At 35.7% G+C, this 22628-nt stretch overlaps 1 protein-coding gene across 1 annotated transcript in view; it reads right to left on the minus strand.

The window, feature by feature from the left end:
- The window catches only part of BRCA2 (BRCA2 DNA repair associated), a 52333-nt gene that overhangs the window by 19522 nt on the left and 10183 nt on the right, over positions 1–22628 (minus strand). Inside the window, exons 9-15 of the mRNA XM_052650132.1 lie at positions 20037–21137; positions 13477–18435; positions 11034–11129; positions 8190–8259; positions 1967–2376; positions 1337–1518; positions 408–595 (exon numbers count right to left, since the gene is read on the minus strand). Coding sequence (XP_052506092.1) covers positions 408–595; positions 1337–1518; positions 1967–2376; positions 8190–8259; positions 11034–11129; positions 13477–18435; positions 20037–21137 — 7006 coding nt within the window. The remainder of the gene's footprint in view (positions 1–407; positions 596–1336; positions 1519–1966; positions 2377–8189; positions 8260–11033; positions 11130–13476; positions 18436–20036; positions 21138–22628) is intronic.

The following is a 22628-nucleotide window of genomic DNA, read 5'->3' on the forward strand; positions in this document are numbered from 1 at the left end:
ATTACTGATATTTAAGTATTTCTAATTTTAGTATTCATATATTTACTGAAATACACAATGAAAGAGAATATGCATGGAAGTGTGTCTGTGTGTGTGGTTTTACGAGAAGGCCAACTTATACTTAATTTTTCTTATCAGTCTATTTTGTATAAGCAATAAGAACAATGTCCTAATTTAAGCAGAACCAATTCAGTAAATCCTAAGACAAACCAAAATTCATTTTTCAAAAGATTTCAACAGAATATCAACTGAACCACAATGTACTTAAAATGATTCAATGTATAAGCTTTTTGATTTCTAGTCAAGTTTTTAAGTGTGAGAGAGATAAAGAAAGATGAAAAAGGGACTCGTGAGAAAGAGAGAGATGATGGGATATATAATATAAAATTTCTCTTTGCAGAGAGTACCTGTAAAATTCTTCTTTTCCAGCCTTTCCATCATTGGAGGGTATGAGCCATCCACCATCAGCCAATTGTATTCCCTTTCCAGTCCATAAACCTTCCTTACCAAAATAATCCTGAGTGTGAAACTGAAAAGCCTCTGCATTTTTGCTGTTAATTTTTACACAGTGTTTAGAAACACCATACATATATAGCTAGACAAAATAAATGATAGAAAATTTTGAAAATGAGAAAAAACCATCAAACAAAAGAACATGTTTCACAGAAAAAAAAATTATAACAAGCCAAAACTGAATTTACCCAAAGTTTTTCATTTAAATATGAAAACATTCACTATGAAAATACGTAACTTGCTTACTAGAAGCTAAAATATTTTTATATAATATAAATGACCTTCAAGAGTCTGCAGCACCTTTCTCATTCCCTTGGTGTACCTGGCTCCAGCGCTATGTGCAGTAGAAAGTCGTTGTGGGGATAAAAAAGTAACGTAATGTTTTAGAAAACCTCTTAAGTTAAAAAACTTAGAAAGGGCCCAGACTCTCATCTCTTCATTGCTCCAAATTCTAACTAGATAGAGCTGGTTTAGTAAGAATCTCTTTTAAAACTGTAAATGGCTCTTAGCAGGTTCAGGGTTATGAGTTATTCACACTTCCTCTAACACCTAGCTGAAAGCACTTATAGTACTAAATGAATACATTTTGAAGGGGGAACTTTAAAGTACAGATCACTTTGGTGGAATAAAGCAGCAGACAGGAAGTAGGCTGCCATGGCAGGACAATTAGGATTTTACTACATGATTTTACTCATCCTACATGATTCTACTCATCCATTTCTGCCCCAATTTGTTCTTTATTTAAACAAAACAATTTGGAGATGCCAGTTAATAAAGCAACACACTGCTATCAGAGTTATTAGCACTGTAGACAAAGACATACCTGTTTGTGAGAACACACAGAGGGAATTCGGCCTTCTACTGCCTCTCTGAGAGAGATTCTAGGCATAGTGGATGTTTTTGCAAGGTATAGACTGCCTGGCTGTGGAAAAATACGTTGCCTTTGTTTCTTTCTAATTCGCATATCCTGTATATCTCTGGCATTCTGAAGATTTGTAATTGAACCTATTAAAGAACAAATAGCAAAAACTAAAGTTGAATATAAAATTTTAAAAGTACAACCCTTGTTTTATAAAATCGTATCAATTTGCTATAACTTTAAATCTTAAGGGATGAAAAAAGTTTCTACTTAAAACACGTATAAAAGAACAGAAATAGATTGTTTTTATTTTGAATTTGGAAGAAAATTAGCAGCCTGGTAAAAATATAATCCAATCATAGCAGTCCTAGATTGTATGTCTAAAACTTTTTTTTAAACAAAAAAAATCTACAAGTAGTTACCTTTGAAAAAAAATTAAAATAATTTAATCTTAAGACGTGGCATTACAAAAGATTTTGAAATTAGTAATCACAATGAAAAAGTGGAAAAAATCCTCTCCTCAAGGCATTATTTAATATAAGAAATAAATAACTGAAAGGCAAAAATATGTCAACACAAATTGTTACACAATACCTAAAGGTTCTTCTTCACCCTTGGTGAAATGTATAGTTGTTGTCTGATGAGTTTCACAGTTGTTAACATTGTTTTCACTGTCACCAGAGCCATGCTCATCTACGTTTTTTTGTTTTTGTTTGTTTTCCTCCAAATTAGTATTCTTGCCAACAAACTGCTCATCTCTGTGAATGTGTGATTTAGTTTTAAAAGGTGGGACAAAGACTTTCATGGGTTTGCCTACAGTTATTGAGTGGCTCCTTTTCTCATTTCTTGGGTCAGGAACCTTGCAAAGTGGCTGCCCTGAAATTGATAAATTGCTTGAAGACTTTCCCAAAGTCAGGTGTTCATAAAACTGAGACTTAGACAAAAATTCTTGACCAGGTGCAGTGAAATTTGGCTTCTGTATTTCTTGCCGTTCCGTAGTTGCGCTATAATAGGGAGAAAATATTTAAGTTTATTTACCAGTAAATGTATAAATGTTTCAGAATATGTTTTTTTTTTTTTTTGAGACCCTCAGTTGCTACATGGCAATTCTATTCTGATAACCGTGTTGCATTTCATCATGTTTGCTCTCTAAAAGAATACCACACTCTGCAAGTCTGTAACTGTCTCTCTCACACCAACTCCCAGCTGGACTTTATCACCTGCAAATAGTAGAGAAGAGTCTCTCCTCCAGTTCAATCACAGCTCCTCACTTACCTCCTTCACCAGACATCTCTCTACCCGTTCTCTTCTCATGGTAACCCCTTCACCTATACTCTTGACCCCATTTAGTATCTCAGCCTCGGGAGTCTTGCTCTTGCAATGATCATTCCATATCCTTCCCTTCTCATTCATCATCTATTACACCTTTTCCACTCAGAAAGCTTTGCCCACCCTTGACTTTTTTCTCAGCCTTATCGCCCCACTACAAGGTAATACTGTTACCTATCCCTTGTGGTCAACCTTCTTCTACAGGTAATCTAAACTAGATGTTTTTACTTCCTCACTTTCTACTCACTGAACTCTCATTTCCCCCACTATTCTGTAGAAATTGTTTTCAATAGTTTCTAATAATTTCCCGAAGCCAAAATAAAAAAAGCTTCATGTGTAAATACATTCAGCTTGACCCCTGACAGTTTTGAAAACTTCCTTTTTAAAATTCTCATCGCCAACATTCACACCACGATTTTCCCTCTTTTTCCTTCTGTCTTCTTTTTTTTTCTTCTTTCTCTTAAAAACATTCCTGCCTCTAAAGTTGGATTTATTCTGTGGACACTTTCGCTGGGCGATATGAATCAGTTACCTTGCTTAAATCACCATCTATCTAACAACAAAAACATTAATCTTTGTTTAATTTGACATTCCCCGGATGTTATTCCTACACTGTGAACTGCATCAAGTATCAGACATCCCTACCTTGATGTTGCACACTCATCTCAAACTCAGCCTGTCCAAAACTAAAACTACCTACCTTCCCAAGCATAGAAGTTCTTCCTCCATACTTTGTTGAAAACCTCATACTTTCTTTTACCCAACCCTAAACCCTTGGAGGAGAAGGCAATGGCACCCCATTCCAGTACTCTTGCCTGGAAAATCCCATGGATGGAGGAGCCTGGTAGGCTGCAGTCCATGGGGTTGCGAAGAGTCAGACACGACTGAGCGACTTCCCTTTCACTTTTCACTTTCATGCATTGGAGAAGGAAATGGCAACCCACTCCAGTGTTCTTGCCTGGAGAGTCCCAGGGACCGGGGAGCCTGGTGGGCTGCCGTCTATGGGGTTGCACAGAGTCGGACACGACTGAAGTGACTTAGCAAACCCTTGGAACTTGAAGTTAACCTAGAACTTACTTAGTTATCCATTCATCTAGCTAGCAAATAATGTGTTCCACTCTATGCCAGGCAATATTTTGGCTGTAGGATATAGTGACAAACCAAACAAAATCATAGAGTTTACATTCTAGTGGAAGGAAACAAACAAATGTCAGCTGGTATAATATGCTATGGAGAAAATTAAAGCATGATAAGGGGGACAGGAAGTGTCCAGCAGAAATAAATAAATGATATTTTATATAGGGTGGCAAGGAAAACATTACTGATGAGGTGACATTTGTATAGAAACCTAAAAGAGGTGAGAGAAAGACATGTAGGGACTTGGGAGGAGGTTGTTGGAGGCAGAGTGGACACCACATGCTAGGCTGGACATACACATGCCTGAAGCAGAGTAAGCAAGGGGAAGTCAGCAGCTGAGACTGAAGAGGCAGCAACAAGGCCAGATCACAGAGAACCTGTGTAGCACAGCGAAGAATTCCAGCTTGTATTCTGAGATGAAGTCATGGAACAGTATTTGAGTCCAGAAATGACATAATCTGTCATATCAATACTTTAAAAAGCACCCCTCCAGCGGCTTTGCTGAAAATTCACTGTGTCTAGGGAGGAGGGAGGAGGCAAAGTTAGAAGCATGGAGACCAAATCTACTGAAATAATCCAGGCAGTTTTATGATGACCTGAACCAGGTGTTAGGGGTAGAAGGGGTGAGAAGTGATTGGATTTCGGGTATATTTTGAAAGCAGACTTGTTAGACTTTTACATTTATAGGATAGGACATCAGCTTTGGAGATGTTAAGTTTATGATGGCTACAAGTCACCCAAATAAAAATGTCAAGCAAGTAGCTGAATGAATGAATATATTGTTTTTGGAAGAAATCTGGCTTAAAGATATGAATTGAGTTATCACCAAATAGATGGTATACAAAGCCATGAGAGCAGATGAGACAGTAGGGGGGAAGGGCAGGAAGAGAAGCCGTTTGGAGCTGAACCATGGGGTAATTTAATATTTAGTGGCCGGGGGAAGAACTAGCAAAGGAAAGTAAGAAAGATAGCCAGTGGGATAGGAGGAGAAGTGAGAGAGATGGCCCAGAAGCCAGAATAAAGAAAGTGTTAAGAAAGCAGGAGTGATTAGCTGTGTCAATGCCACTGACAGGTTAACAAAGGATGGGGGACAATGTGGGGTTCACTGGTAATCTTGATGAGGGGTGCTAGTGGGTGGTGATAAAAGACTGAGATGGGTTCGGCAGAGAAGGGGAAGAGATGAAGTAGAGAAGGTGAGTTAAGACAATTGTAATGAGATGTGCTTTAAGTGGGGCATGGAAATGGACTGGTGGGATAAGGGGAGTCAAGAAAGTCTTTTCAAGATGGGAGATTCATAGCAACTACCTACACTGATGGGCTTCCCCGATAGCTCAGTTGGTAAAGAATCTGCCTGCAATGCAGAGAACTGGGGAGACCCTTGTTCGATTCCTGGGTTGGGAAGATCCCCTGGAGAAGGGATAGGCTACCCACTCCAGTATTCTTGGGCTTCCCTTGTGGCTCAGCTGGTAAAGAATCTGCCTGCAATGCGGGAGACCTGGGCTTGATCCCTGGGTTGGAAAGATCCCCTGGAGAAGGGAAAGGCTACCCACTCCAGTATTCTGGCCTGGAGAATTCCATGGACTGTATAGTCCATGGGGTTGCAAAGAGTCGGACGTGACTGGCGACTTTCACACTGATGGGATTAGTCCAGTAGGAATGAAAAATTACCAATGCAGGAGGGAGAGGTGACAATTGCTGGACTTGTTTCCTTGAATAGATGATCTAGATGTGATCAAATGCACAGGAATGAATAAACCTGCTCCAAAACTTACTTTCACTGATTTTACTCTCTTGTTTTTAAATATGAAGAATATTGTGAAAATGAGTAGTCTGCTTTGCAGCTTTTATGATCAAGACATCTATTTGAATCTACTTGGGACATATTTTGCCACTCTCTGTTAATGACTATCTGGCCAAATGGGGAATCTATCTTCCACTCAACCTCTACTCTACCACACGTACTAACTAAACAAAGCCTTTGTTGTTCTTTAGTTGCTAAGTCATATCTGACTCTTGTGACTGCATGGACTGTAGTCTGCCTGGCTCCTTTGTCTATGGGATTCTCCAGGCATTCTCCAGGATTGTCCATGGCAACTGAAGTAGGTTGCCATGCTCTCCTCCAGGGGATCGTCTTGACCCAGGGATCAAACCTGGCTCTCCTGCACTGGCAGGTGGATTCTCTACCACTGAGTCACCTGGGAAGACAATAAATGCCTTTACTTCCTTACTAATCTCCTTGCAATAGTTTCTCTCTGATCTAATTCTAAAACATACATCTGGTTATGTCGCTTCTCAGAAACATCCAAAGACAAACTATTGCCTGTCCAGGTTTTGATTTGTCAGAAATGATATCCAGGAAGCTTTCCTTTTTAGTCTGACTCTCCTCATTTCTTTGTGTTTCTTCGCTATCCTCACCCCACCCCCATGCCTGACAAATCCCATGCAAGTCATACAACTTCTTACTGCATCCAGATTTGCAATGACCTCTTTAACCAGCATTCTTTACATTCCATCTTAAGTACTTTTCCTATTAAGCTTTTGTCACATAATTAGCTGCCAATTTTTCTGTTTTCACATCACTTTGTTATATTCATTTTAGTATTTATAGCACAATAATTCTTGTCATGCCTGGCTCTAAGACAAGCAATCCAGTTGGACTTTTGAAGTTTTCTTCTTTTTGCATGGTCTATTTCCCCTAAGCTCCTTTTTTTGCCTTCCCTTTACTTTGGATACTGTCTTTCACAGGAGCTTTCTTCCAGTGATGAGTGATCTTTGATTTTCTGTTCTCATCTAAGAGTGAAGCACTGAATAGCTGACTGGAAGCTGTGTGCTGGTGAGCTTGTCAATTGTTGGCTTCACTGTCTGGCAGTGCAGTTTAATTTCAATACCTGCAACTATCAGTAGCCTTTTCTACTGGGCTGCTCCTAAGACCCAGAAAAACAATCATTCAGTCGTTTGCCTAGAGGCCCAGCTGCCAGCATTTGGGAGCCAAGTGTGGGAACCAGGCTAGGCATCCTCACCACTTGAAATCCAGATTTTTACTTAATCTCTATTTTCAGAGTCTTCCCCGAGTCCCATCCCCAATTCAGAATCTCTCCAATTCATCTTCTCCAGAGAATGACCTTCTGGTCTTTTGGTACAAGAGGGACTTTTTGCCTGCCTGCAGTGGGGGAGGGGAAAATCGTAAATGGATTTTCAACTAATCTTCCTGTTTTCTACTTCACCTTCAGAAGTATATGTTGCTGCCAATTTGAGTCTTTTTGAGGTTCTTTAGGGGAAACTGGGTAGCTTCTCTGCCTGTTCTAATGTTAGGTTTTAGATTTCTATGTCTTTCTAAGTCATTCATGATTTTAGCTTCAAAAGTTTTGTTATTTCAGGATTTTCCTGGTGGTCCAGTGGCTAAGACCCTGTCCTCCCAATGCAGAAGGCATGGGTTCAATCCCTGGTCCTGGTCAGGGAACTATATCCCACATGCCACAACTAAGAGTTCGCATGCTGCAACTAAGACCCAGTGCAACCAAATAAATAAAATAAATATTAAAAAGAATATTAATTTTTTAAAAATCTGTTGTTGCTTATGAAACAACACTGTACTTACAGACTAATACATTTAAAAAAATTCTCTTGTAACTAGTATGGTTTTGAGAGGGAGGAGAGATAAAAGTATATTTTTAATATAGGCTATCTTTAATTTTTCTTTCACTTTTATTAATATAATTGAGATATAATATGTGTGTGCTTAGTCGCTCAGTCATGTCCAACTCTTTGTGACCCCATGGATTATAGCCAGCCAGGCTCCTCTGTCCATGGGGATTCTCCAGGCAAGAATACTGGAGTGGGTTGCCACACCCTTCTCCAGGTGACCTTCCCAACCTGGGGATCTAACCCAGCTCTCCTTCATTGCAGGCAGATTCTTTACCATCTGAGCCACCAGGGAAGCCCATGAATACTGGAGTGGGTAGTCTATCCCTTCTCTAGGAGATCTTTCAGACCCAGGAATTGAACCAGGGTTTCCTGCATTGCAGGCAGATTCTTTACCAGCTGAGCTACCAAGGATATGCCACCTTTTAAAATTGGTTTTGAGTAATTTCCATATCCTGCTCAACTTTAGTACCTTAACCATAAAATTGAATTAAAATCTGTATGTCTAAAAAGTTATTAAAAATGATATAATAATATGTGTAGCAGTATAAAGTACTACCAGAGTACAGAATTATTTAATCCTGATGCAGGCTCTCAAAAAAGGGAAGTGTTAAAGTCTTCACTGTATGTTAGAGCCAGTATATCTAGAAATATATTTTAAAAACCCACACTATATTAGTAGAATTAAGAAAAATTAAACATGTCTTACCAAGAGGGTCCACAGGTAACTGGCTCTAAAGAAAAGTGGTGCATAAACAACCTTCTATCTTTCATTGTGCCTAAAAATATATATTTCACATTATATATTAATGAATACATTTTATATACTAATGAAAATCTAATGAGAGATTTTATTTCCTATGTCTGTTCATTATACATTACTGTAACTATCTAACAAAAATTTGAGAAAATTATACATTTAAATTTTTTCAATGTGCTTAGTTCGTAACTATCAAAGTTTGGTACTCAAATTGATAATGATTAATACCAAATAACTCACAGTGCAAACATATATATGAAATCAGTATAAATTTAGTCAGCTGATGTTAATCAGAACTTGAAGGCATTAGTGAATTGCCAAGAAAATATAAATCTTTAGTTTTATGAAGGTTGACAAGCTAAACTGTAGATATTATTCATTTTCAGTAGATAACTTGTAATTCTTAAACTTTCAACTAGTCCATTAGTAGGGAGGGGACTGGTTGAATAAACCAGAATACATTGATATAGCCATGTGATCAAGTACTACATAGTCACAAGAAAGAACAAGGAAGATCTCTCTATGCTCATTTACTCATGATCTGCAGATAAATTTGAACTGAACAACAAAGAAGGTAAAAACCCTATGCACACTGATATCTTTTAAGTGAGAAAGAAAAGTAATGAGAATATATATATACACATATTTACTTGTTTTTACAAAAAGAAGCCCTAAAAGGACACACCAAAAACCATTAAAAATAGTTACCAATATAATAAGCAGGAAGTGAGGAAGTTGGTGAACAATATGGAGGACTCAGTGATGGAAATAAGGCTTCTCTGAGTAAATATTTCTATAGTTTTGATGAATGAACTACATAAACATTCTATTTATTCAAATATAAAATTAAAAAAGGCAAATCTTAAAATTGAAAACAAAGTGAAACTAATTAATCTAACCCAATTATCAAATTGTTAACCACAAAAGAATTCTTTTTAGTGACATTTGAATAGAGAACTTTAACTATACATTCCTTATGACATATGTTCTTAGGACAAAAACTGCAAAGAATTCTTAAATCTCCCTTAGTAGTTTATGAATAGTAACAGTAGTACTGTAAACTTGCAGCTATTATACATATACTGTGAGACAGTGATTCTCAGAGTGATCCATGGAACACTGGAAGGGAGTACCCCCAACCCTTAGAGGGGATCCAAGCTGTCAAATGACCTTAATAATAACTGTGATTAATAATTAGTAGTAGTTGTAGTTATATATATCTTTCTCACTGTGTTGACACTGGCATTGCTGGTATGTCCTGCTGCATACTTTAGTGTGATAATTGTCTAAAGGAATGCACTTTATGTGAACTGCACTAATCAACTTTCCCTCAAAGAATTCCATTTTTACTTGAAAGCATAACCAACAAATGATTTATTCAGAGTTGGGTATTCATCAAATATTTCTTCAAAAATGAATGAAATGAGCTCATCACTACAAAAAAACAAGTGAGTATTTGCTGTGAAACAAACTATTGTAAAGTTCAAGCTTTTAAACAAAATGACAATTTTGGAATGCTTATATCTGGCTGGTACCTTGACAGTTTCCCAATACTATATTTTTAGATTAGATCAGTGGTGACATTAACAAAAGTAATTAAGATTGTATAATGTGTCAATGTTGGAAGACCTTCATAACTCTGAACTAGTATTTTCAAAATGACTTAAGCATAATATTTAATAAATACTAAAACTTTTCAATTTTAATGTTGACTATGATAAATAGAAATAGAAATAATCCACATAATCAAATGCTCTTGAGGCTCCTCAATAATTTTCAAGAGTATAAAGAGATTTTGAGAACAAAAAGTTTGAGAATCTTGGCTGGATAATAAAGCAAATAAGTAAATATGTTAATGTTATTAGAACCAAGAATACAGCATTAAAAAAAAAGCAACACCAGCAGCTCTGAGTGTAGTTAGCACTCAAATCTTGTTTTTTTAAAAAGTATTAATCACTGAAAGGATCTCTGGAAATTCTAAGGACTCTAGAACTGGGGTGAAGAATTACAATGACTTCCTAGAAATCTTTCTGTGATAATACACAGCAAGAAAGTGTTTAAAGGTTAATTAAAGCATATTAAAAACAAAAATTCTTAAGAAATACTTGAAGAGGTCACTATTTACAAATTTGAAATGATTTGCGCATCAAAAAGAATGTTACCTTTTGTAAAGAAATACATTATTTATAATGTGTTCTTTTAAACTTTATATCCATATTATAAATAAGAATCTAAGAAATCAACTGTATCTAAAAGAGAAAGAAAAAAATTCCTTTACTGCCGTTAGTAGTGATTATTATATCAACTACTCTTTACTCTGAAAATTGGTGAGTGAAGAGAAAGAATTCAATATTTATCCTGCCTTTTTAGGAAGAACTATATAGATAATCCCCAGTTAAGGGAAAGCCCTTCCTTGCTGAAGAATCCCAGCTAATAAATGTATAAAAAAATAACAGAATTTTAAAAGTCACTATTTTTCAATCTCCAATTAAATAATCGATTCAGGTAAATATTATGAAATCAACTGGATTTTAGAATCCAGCTTTTTATTTTAAAACTCCTTATTTGAATATTATTTCACATTTCCCAATTATGGAAAACCTCCACATTATACCTGGTAGTATGAAGGAAAAGCTCACATAACAAAGCAAGAGAGAAGTTTTAAATAACCACACTGTAAAGTCTTGCCCAATTATCCATATACCCAAAAGAGATGAGGAAAAACAACTTTAAGAATATTAAGTACAGTAATTAGAGAAGGAGAAAAGATACACATTAAAAAGCATATTTTACCATCTGGAGTGCTTTTTGAAGCCTTTAAGGATTTTCCTTGATTTTCTATTATCCTGTCAAATTCATTTAACAAGTTTCGTTTGATTGGGGGTTCTCCTAAAAAGAAATTCCCATACATGTTTTTAAAGCAAATAACTTCAGTTTTATTTTTCAAAAGCCATAGTCTATTTTTTAAAATTAAAGTACTGGCTCTTACAATGTGTTAAGTAAAAAATACAAAATAATTATAATTTAAATAGCAAACATTCTATTTTGTAAGTGATTTTTGTAATTAATTTTTCAATGTCAATTTAATTTCTATTATTTTTTGACCATTTAAAATACTACTTTTTAATTGGGTCCAGGGATAAAGTACCAGATATCACAGATAATCTTTTTCTTTAATAAACTGCCACTTACTGTAACTCCAGGCATATTGGCAATAAGGACAAACAAAAAATTTCTTCAAATAAACTTTTTTTTTTTTCATTACACTCAAGAAGGAATTTATTATATAGGTCCCTGAACTAGAGTCAGTGGGTAGGAGAAAAGATTTTAAATTACCAAAATTATAGTACTGGCAAAAGTAATATGTATTTCTTATTTAAAAACTCTTCAAAGGCTTAGAATAAACTTAAGCCATAACTGAAGTTATGAATTTCTATGCCATACTGAGATAATGTGTTAACAGATACCTTAAAAAAATATATATTTATTTTGTTTATTTGGCTGTCTTGGGTCTTAGTTGAAGCATGTGGGATCTAGTTCCCCCACCAGGGATTGAACCCAGGCCCTGTGCACTGGGAGCGTGGAATCTTAGCCACTACACCACCAGGAAGTCCTGATACTTTGTTTTTAGATGTTTTTTGATTTATTAAAGGAAGTGAACTTGAAGGATTTAATAAGTAAAAATGTCCTTGTAAGGCTTTATCAAATGTTCGATTATAAAGTGATTTAACTGTTTGACAAGAACCTGTACTATAAAGTAACCAGAAGCTGATTGTGCCTAGTCGCTCAGTCGTGTCTGACTCTTTGCAACCCCATGGACTGTACCCCGCTAGGCTTCTCTGTCCATGGGGATTCTCCAGGCAAGAATACTGGAGTGGATTGCCATGCCCCTCTCCGGAAGCTGATTAAGCTATATGTATTTATATCTAACAATAGTGAGGGAAATGAAACAATGATGCTATTGAGAACATTTAGTAGAAACCTGAGTTGTTATTCCTAGGCATAAGGCCAACCTACTTTAGTGCACACATGAACAAAACAGGATCCTATACATAAAGACATTATTTTCTATAAAAGAATTATGAATATCTTTAGCATCTGCATCTCAGAATTTTGCACTAGAGAACAGCAACAATAAGGTTAAGTATTGTAAACTTACTACTCTGCCTGTAACATGAACTTGGTATAGAATGTGGCATGGATAATACTTGATTAAGGAAGTCTGTATCCACCAGGATGACTTAAAGGCAAAAATGTACCAAGTATAAGAATGAACTGACCATCTTCAGTGTCTTTCTCTATAATGTGAAGGGCCTAGACAAGAAGACTTGTGAAAACTCAACTACTCTGTAAGTCTAGAGTTTTTAAACAGGATTGACGTGTTTCAGATCATTCACTTAAAAACTGGAGAGTTACTTTTGCCATTTACTTTAATTGTAACTAATCAACAGATTTAATTATTTAAGATTACTCCTAGTCAAAGATACTAACAGAAAAAAAAAAATCAAACATCCAATTAACCTCATAATTGAACTGAGTTGTTAAATATACTCTATTTAAAAGAGAAATCAGAACGTAGTCCAAATGGCATTAAGATCAGAATACTATTTACTAAAAACAAACTTATCTTAGAATACTTGCTAGGTGTGGGGAAAAAAAAAAAAGGCAAGCTAACCAACATCTATAGTCAGAAACCAGCTTTTAAAGTTCTTAATAGCCAGAGTCTGAAACTCTGTTCTCTCTCCCCATCTCTATGTGTATGTATATAAACATGACTCAACCAATGACTTCCTGGTACACAGACTCAGCGATATCAAGAATGAAACCAAACTACATACACAAGTCTGAAAAATGTACTTAGTGTATAATTTCCTGATTGTTACAAGCTAGCATACCAGAGGGAGAAGGCAATGGCAACCCACTCCAGTACTCTTGTCTGGAAAATCCCATGGACAGAGGAGCCTGGTAGGCTGCCGTCCATCGGGTCGCAAAAAGTCGGACACAACTGAGTGACTTCACTTTCACTTTCATGCACTGGAGAAGGAAATTGCAACCCACTCCAGTATTCTTGCTTGAGACTCCCAGGGACAGGGGAGCCTGGTGGGCTGCTGTCTATGGGGTTGCACAGAGTCAGACACGACTGAAGCGACTTAGCAGCAGCAGCATTGTACCAGAATTATTAAGGACTTAATTTAAAAATCGACTGGGAGACCAAAAGGCAAAAACAGACACTTACCAACTGTGATAAGTGCATCTCCTTTTCTTTTTTCTATTCTTGAATTTGACAAAACGGTTTCCTCATTTTTGTGGCATGTTAAAGGAGAGTGTTTCGCATGACTTGGAAATTCAGAATCTGTCAGCTCATCATCTTCCATAAAAGCTTTGGCAATCTCCACTGCTTCTGTTTCAAAATAGTTCTCTGGGTCTTTGGAGTCAGTAGAACAAATTTCTGTATTTGTTTTCACAAGATCAGGAAAAGTTTCAGTTTTCCCCATTTCCTTTTTTATATTTTTAGGCAAGGTTTGTTTTTTCCCCATAAGATGAATGTTGTCAATGTGTGATACTCTGGTTCCTAATACTGACTGTTGTTGGTCTTGCTTAAATTCAGAGAGATACGAAGAAACTTTAATAGAGTGATTATTTTCTGAAGAACCACTTTCAGTGTTGTTTGATAATTTAAATTCTTTATTGTAGGCTTTTTCCATTTTGGAGCTTAGAGAGTGTTCTGGGGTTCTTTTATCAGTACAAGAGACAGGAAGTATCTTTGATATATCTTGCCTAGAGGTAGGTGAATGCTGGAGACTATATTCAGTTTCGATTAAACTGAATTCTTCAAACATTCCCTTAACTTTGCATAAGGCACTCTCAGAAACTGGAACGTGTTTTCCACTTGCTGTACTAAATCCAGAGAAAGCAGATGATAGTAAATTTGGGGGGTTACGTGCCATAGTATTGTCTTTTCTCGTGAATATGTCTGAATGCTCATTACTTTCAAACGACACTGTGGAAAAGAGTTGCTTGGCACTGTCTTCTGACTTAGAAAATACCTGTCTTGCTTTTTGTAATGCAGAATCTGACACTTGGACAGATTTTCCACTTGCTGTGTTAAAAATCCCACAAGCATTCATAGAAGAGACAGACCTGGGATGGTTTCCCATGTTAAATTTACATCTATCAGAAGTTTTCAAATCAACATGACGAAGTGGTATTTCAGAAACTTTCTCCAATCCAGAAATACTTTGGTCATGCTGTAAAATCGGTTCACTTTGAATGTCAGGAGAAACATCATGTGAATGCATATTATGTTCTTCATTATCTGGAGAGTTAGAGAAAATAACATCCTCTGAGTCACCCAATGCCTTATGAGAATCTGTCACAGTTTTCATTTGGTCAGTGCCTGATTTAGTCTCAGTGTTTTGCTTAATATATATGTTCCTGCAGTTGTCTGTAAACCTCTCTCTGACTGTTGTTTCACCTGAAACAAAGGCTATTTGATCACTTGCTGTACTGTATGCAGGTGGTTCAGTCTCAAAATTATTTGAATTAGATAAGGCCACTTCAACAGCTGTCTTTTTATTTTTGCATGGTGAAAACTTAGTCACAAGTTTCAGAACACAACTATCTTTGTCTAAAACTTGTGGGTTTATGTTTGTTTCTCTTATGGTAGGTATTACTTCAGAAAAACTACTGTTTTTCCTATCTTTGACATTCTTTACTACTGGCTCAATACCAGAATTATCAATTTTATTTTTTGAGAGATACTCTGATTTATTAAATCCCTCACTGGAATGACAAAAATCAGAATGATATGAATAGCTGTTAGGCATGTTGTTGTTTAAGGAAGTTGAATCTTGCTTTTCAGAGAGGCTTTTGTCATTTTCAGTTATGATACTGTTTGAACTGTTTCCACAAGAAGGATTTCGTACATAATCCCCAGTATATTCCTTTAAACATATAATTTTGGAGGAATTTGTTTTTTCTGGTTGATCATTCAATTCTTCTCTAAGCCATTTCTGGGCTTCAAGTAGTGAAGCCTGACTCACAGAAATTTTTCTACCATGTCCTGTGTAAAACGCTAAAGCTGAGTTATCAATGGCTGAAAAAGTGGAATGGTTTGTGTAACAAGATATAGGACTTTTTGCAGTTTCTTCTTCCATATTTTCATGTACTTTAACTTTCAGAGAGATACTACGTGATGTGTGGAGATTTTCAGTTTGTCTGTGTAAATGATCACTTAAGAACCTGGGTGGCATGGCAGTCTCCTCAGAAACAAGCTTTTTCTCCTCTAGAGAATTCTGCATCTCTTCATGCTGTGGGGCAGTTACTTTAACTATCTCACATGCTAAGTCAAGCCCTTCTTTACAAACCTCTTTGTTCTTTAGCATCTTTGCCTCTTGATGGATAAAACCAGTCACTTCACTATTGTCTTGCTTTGTTTCGTCAAAAAGATTTTTCACTTTGTCCAAAGATTCTTTGGCAATTTTTACTTTTTTCCCACTAGCTGTATGGAAACCCAACATGGTTGGTTCTCTGATCTTTTTGAGTTCACATTTTTCTCTTTGCTGGAGTGTCACTATTTGATTTTCAATACCAGCTGGGCTGCTTTCTTTCAACATTTTGTTTTTGAACATACTGGTTTCCTCATGACTTGAAATGTCTATTTGGTTGATATTTATGCCAGAAAGTAATTCAGAATTTGAGGAATCTGAAAAATGATTAAATTCTTTTTCTGTACATTTTTCATCAAAGAAATTTACAACTTTATTTAAAGACTCCTTAGAAACCCTTATGTTTTTCCCACTTGCAGTCCAAAAGGACAAATCAAAAACACCAAAATCTTTTATATTTTGCCTCATCTTATTAGCAATTGGCTCCTTTGTATTTGACTTATTACATGTTTCTTCAGCTTTCATAACTTCCAAACAAGTTAAATCTGACAAACCTTCTTTAATTGGAATGTTTTCCTCCTTCATAAAGTGATGAGATAATTTCAGAGGTATGTTGTACTGATCAGTATATGGTAAGCCACTTTCGTCTTTATGAACATAAACTGTATCATTTTTACTTGAAGCACAGCCATCAGATTCTCCTAAATTACAAACAAAACCAGTACATTTGTTATCTTTGTTTTCAGTATTTCTCTTGAAATCTTCAGTATTTTCTTTGACAAAAATGCTGGTGGTCATTTCAAAGTTACTTTGTAGTATCAGTTGGCATTTATTATTTTCCTCACTTAAATTTTTATCATGGCTATAATTTTCTACCTTAAACATAGAAACATCAGAATCATTACACTGATCTGAAGAGAAACTTCCTGGATCTACTTCTGCAGGAGTTTTCTCACTAACTTTCTCGATGTCACTGAACAGCTTCATGGCTTTCTGCAATGCTTCATTAGAAAAATTCAATTTTGTGCCACGAGCTGAATAAAAGCCCTTAAACTCTTCTTCACTTTTATCTGTTAAAGAACCACAAACACTTTTGTTACACTTGGTTGTTGACAAGCAGATCAACTTTTGCTCATGTCCAACTAAACCACATTTCTTGCTGTTATCTACATGACTGAGAGATGGGACACTGGCTGTGAGATGAAGATCAACATCTTTCTGCTCCTCAGAAGTGGTATTCGAGATAGTCATCTGGGTTTCAGGCATTTCAAATGGATTACTCTGTAATCTGTGGCTTGGTTTTCTGAACTGTGTAAATTCAAACTGACTTCCTGATTCTTCCAGTATTGTAGAAAGTTCTGTAATTTCTGCCTTCTGGCTGGGTGTTAAATTATGGTTTGAACTGAAGTCTTGCTTTACAGATAAAACTGGAGGAGTTGTGTGACTGTTTTCACCATCAGAAACAACTGCACCACTCTGCACATACCCACACACTGTATCAATTGACTGTGAATCATGATCATGAGGTCGGCCTTCTTTCCTTTGATTTTCTAATGATTTTACAATTTCAACCCAAGCTAAGCTAGCAGGATAATGTTCTTCAATATCCTTGAAGAGCATTTTGCTTTTCTTAATGTTGTGTTCAGAGAGTTTTATTTCTTTATTAGAAGCTGTTCTGAAGCCATTTCCAAAACTGTGACCTGAAGTCAAATCTGAGAGTCCTGCCCATTTGTCCCTGCAAAAGTTATTTCTGTTGGATCTCATATCTATATCTAGGGACACATCTGGCTTTGAATCTTGACCTAAAGTCATCTTTGGTTGTTGCTTTATGCTATTTCTATTCTTCTCTACAAGATCATGGACTATATTTGATGAGACAGAATCTTTTGTAATGGACACTTTGGCTGCTTGTCCGCCATCCATATCTGTACTTGTTACTATGACAGAGTTCTTAAGAACAGGTTCTCTTAAACAACTGAGGTCTGCCTCATGAACTTCCTTAATGTTTCCTAAAATAGGAATATTCCTTTCACTAGTTGTTTGAAAGATATAATTATTTTCATTGTCTGGGAAAAGTTCTTCAGAGTTTGGGTTGATAGTTCTTTTTGAAATTAAAGTAGTTTCTTCCTGGTCTTTATGGATGACTGTGAAATTCATATTTTGGTAGCACTGTACTTTCACAGAAGGTGATGCTCCTGTTATATATTTTTCAGGTGACAACATCTCAGGTTTCTTAGAATTTTCATTTAAAACACATGTTTCTTGATTCTCTTCCATGGAAATATATTTAGTTAATTCAAAACCTGCTTCACAATTCTTAGATTTTATTTTCTCTGACATTTTATATGATTGTTTTCCTCTAGAAATCACAATTGGATTTGACAGAAGATCCTTGGAGCTAGGAGTTAAAATGGTGGTATTCTCATGGTCATGTAAAAAACTTTCCTGGAATTGGAAGACAGTATCACTACATTCCTCTGAATGTGGCAATTCAGGGCGACATACTACAGGCAAGACTTTTTCCTTTATATCTGAAACACCTTGGCTTTTTGGATTATCTTCACAATGCTTGTCCTGCAAGCATGACACATAATCAGTTTCTGTGGTTATAAATGACTGCCATTTTTCTTTATTAATATTTGTTTCTTTACAATAAAGATCCTGAGATATTTTTTGATTATTAGAAGAACTGCTTTCATTATTAAAACATTTTCTCAGAACTGTCCCAAAAGAGCTGGTTAAAGACAAAGTTGGTTCTTCAGAATCATTCTGTGAACAGTTTTTTTGGATAGAAGAATGCAGTGAACCTAAGCATAAAGACACAAAGTGACAAGATAAAATTCAAGTATCATCAATCACATTCACTAAATATTTTAAAGATAGTGTCTAAAAAGACAGTGTCTAAAACAAGAATTACATGAAAAGCAAGACGTGAATGTCAAGTTTAAAGGAAAGAATTCTAAATATTCTCTATTTTGAAGTTACTACATTTCCCAACTAAAGATACAGAGGACCTAGTATTTTTAAATAATATTTATCAAGTCAATTAAAATTAGTATGTAGCTAGCTACCATAAGTAAAATTCATAGTGTTTTTGTTAGAAAATAACATTAGAAAAGAATTCTTTGCTAATATTGATGTAATAGGAGTTAGAAAATCAAGGTAACGAAAAGCAACTAAAAAAGTAACCATTTCCTTTGGTTCAGTCTTTCACATTGAAGAAAAACGAAAAAATGAACTTTAAAAACAGGTGCTACACATGAAGGGCCTGAAATATTATTTAATCTCAATTATATATGCAAATATTTAGTTAATTTTATTGACTTTCTGGCTTCCCTGGTGGCTCAGACAGTAAAGCGTCTGCCTGCAGTGCAGGAGACCCGGGTTCAATTCCTGGGTCGGGAAGATCCCCTGGAGAAGGAAATCTATTAACAAGTCAAAATTATTAGTCTCATTTTATTTATTCACTAACCACTGTTTTATTGGTTTTATCTCTGATATATACATTTTCCTCTGGAAATTAACATAAATCTCAAGCAGTTCTGTACTCCAGTTCCACCAAGCCCATTGTTCATTAAAATACTAACACCCACTCAAATATTCTCAGATTCTCAGAGGGAGATAAAATCACCTTTTAATACACAGTATGTATGTGTTAAGTCATGTCTGATTCTTTGCAACTTAATGGACTATAGCCACCAGATTACCCTGTCCATGGAATTTTCTTTCTCCAGGGGATCTTCTTGACCCAGAGATTGAACACACATAAGAGCTACTGATAAATAAACTTTTGCTCAAATAAAAAATGGCTTTTACTATGCACACTCCTGACACCAAGATTTAGTAGTAACTCTAAGCAACCTCTAACTATTTAAGAAAACTGTGTAACAACAACAAAAATGTCACTATTTTATGACTGCCTTACATTCATCTTAGCTAACAATTTTTTTTTTCTATTCTTTACATGCTTTAGAGAAAATACATATTAAATAGCACAACATATTGATAGAACTGTCCAACTTGCATATAACAAATACTGAAAATTAAAGCAGGAATTAAGTATCCAAGTTCTTGGTGCTTATCAATCACATGCTGTCTCAAGAGTTATTATGATTTTATATATATACATATATATATGTGTGTATATATATACACACCATGCAAATTGATCCAACAAGTTTGAATGGAATGATTCTGAACACTGGTAATCAAAGGCCTAAACAACAATGTCTGATATGGAATATATAGATTTTTAAAAAAATGACAGAAGACAGACCAAAAAAATTATAGAATGAAAGTAAGCAGTATGTTTTTAAATAAGGTTAAAGAAAGATACACGTGTTCAAATTAGAAATTTATCACCATCCATAAAACTATATACACTATTTACATACACACAAAGAGGTACCTGAATCAACATTTGTAAATGTATGTGGTGCCTCCAAAGGCTTTGCTTCAAATTGGGCTGAAGAGTTAGTTAGTTCTGATTCTCGGTCTTTCTGTATTTTCAGTTCTTGGTAAGTTGTTTTATCATTTATAACATAAATAAACTTTTTTGTTTTCTTTTTCAAAGTGGATATTAAACCTGTGCTCTTCAAAGCTTCTGAAGTGTGTTTGGTAGTGGCTGGCCAGCTCTCATTAGCCCCTGAACTTGAACATACAAAATCCTCTTTCTGTGAGTAAATAGTTTGTATTTCTGATTCACTTTTAGAGTCTTCTGGTTCTTCTTTCAAGTTTGAATCAGTCACATTATTTGAGAAATCTTCTCTAAGTATCTTTTCAGGAGATTCTCTTATCCTGAAGATAGATTTTTTGATGCCCTGAAGTGAAGAGTCAGTTAGTGTTTGCTGTCCCATAGTAGTGGGATCTTCATGAGATTCAAGACACCGCCCTTCATCTGTCTTGTTTACCACTGTTTCCTTATTTAATATCTTCACTATTTTTGATATGCTTGAAATATGTGGCAAAGAATTTTCTAAAGTAATGAAGTTGGTACACTCTTTCTCTGTGCCTATGAAGTCTTCTTCTGAATTAGTTTGGTCACAAGAAATATGCAGTAGAGACGTTTTCTCCACCTGGGTTCCATTTAGACTTGAGAGCGTGAGCTGAGACCATTCAGAGACTGAAGATGGTACAACTTCCCTGGAGATTATGTCAGTTCCATTCCCAACGGGCTTTTGATTTATTACATTTGAATCTAATGGATCACTGTCATTTGGTTCTGTTTCACATACAAATGAATGTTTACTTTCTGTCATTTCCTTTTTAGCTTCTTCACAATCATCTGTTTTTGTTTCATGGAAAATATTTTTCCTAGTCTTGCCAGTTTTCGTTTTTTGTAGCTTTTTAATTTTGTATTTAGAAACACATACTGGCAAACTATCTTCTTCAGAGATACCTGCAACTGTTTCATGTACTTCATCTTCTAGGACGTTTGGCAGTGACTTTTCAAAATGGTCTTTGCAGCTACTTACTTTACCAAATGAATCCTCTAATATTTTCTCCAATCCTGTTAAAATTTGTAATGTAAGTATTACTAACAACATTTTATAACACAACCATATAATTTATATTACCCTCAAACCTTTTTCATAGAAATAGTATAAACTAAATAACACATAATTTAGCATTTTAAGAGTTATCCTGAATGCTAGCTATGTTTTGGGTAGGGAGACACCAACCTTGCCCTGTTCTTCTGGTCAAGACTGATTCCAGTGTACTCACAGCCTTTTATTCACACTCAAACTCTAATAACCTTTCTTTACCAGGTCTATACAATAAAGTTTACTCAATTTTACTAGATAAACACAATTTAATATTAAAATTTATCAAATTGTAAGTTCCAAATTAATTTTGTGGCCCTACAACCAACAGTAAAATCTGATTTTATACAAACACACACACACACGATACCCAATCCTACACATTTATAGAGTTATACACACATACTAAGAACATGTAGTGATCAAGACCATCCCCAAGAAAAGGAAATGCAAGAAGGCAAAATGGTTGTCTGAGGAGGCCTTACAAATCTGAGAAAAGAAGAGAAGCTAAGGGCAAATGAGAAAAGGAAAGATAAACTGATTTGAATACAGAGTTCCAAAGAATAGCAAGGAGAGATAGGAAGGCCTTCCTCAGTGATCAGTGCAATGAAATAGAGGAAAACAATAGAATGGGAAAGACTAGAGATCTCTTCAAGAAAATTAGAGATACCAAGGGGGCACAATAAAGGACAGAAATGGTATGGACCTAACAGAAACAGAAGATAATAAGAGGTGGTGGCAACAAAACACAGAAGAACTATATAAAAAAGATCTTAATGACCCAGATAACCACCATGGTATGATCATTCACCTAGAGCCACACATCTTGAAGTGAGAAGTCAAGTGGTTCTAACGAAGCATCACTATGAACACAGCTAGTGGAGGTAATGGAATTATAGCTGAGCTATTTCAAATCCTGAAAGATCATGCTGTTTAATTGCTGCACTCAATATGCAAGCAAATATGGATAACTCAGCAGTGGCCACAGGACTGGAATGGACCAGTTTTCATTCCAATCCCAAAGAAAGGCAATGCCAAAGAATGTTCGAACTACCGCACAATTGCACTCATCTCACACGCTAGCAAAGTAATGATCAAAATTCTCCAAGCCAGGCTTCAATAGTTCATGAACAGAAAACTTCCAGATGTTCAAGCTAGTTTTAGAAAAGGCAGAGGAACCAGTGAGCAAACTGCCAACATCCACTGGATCATGGAAAAAGCAAGAGAGTTCCAGAAAAACATCTACTTCTGCTTTATTGACTATGCCAAAGTCTTTGACTATGTGGATCATGACAAACTATGCAAAATTCTGAAAGAGACGGGAATATCAGACCACCTTACCTGCCTCAGAGAAATCTCTATGCAGGTCAAGAAGCAACAGTTAGTAACTGGACATGGAACAATGGATTGGCTCCACATTGGGAAAGGACTACATCAAGGCTGTATACTGCCACTCT

Source organism: Budorcas taxicolor, chromosome 12 (genome assembly GCF_023091745.1).
Source record: "Budorcas taxicolor isolate Tak-1 chromosome 12, Takin1.1, whole genome shotgun sequence".
Taxonomy (NCBI): domain Eukaryota; kingdom Metazoa; phylum Chordata; class Mammalia; order Artiodactyla; family Bovidae; genus Budorcas; species Budorcas taxicolor.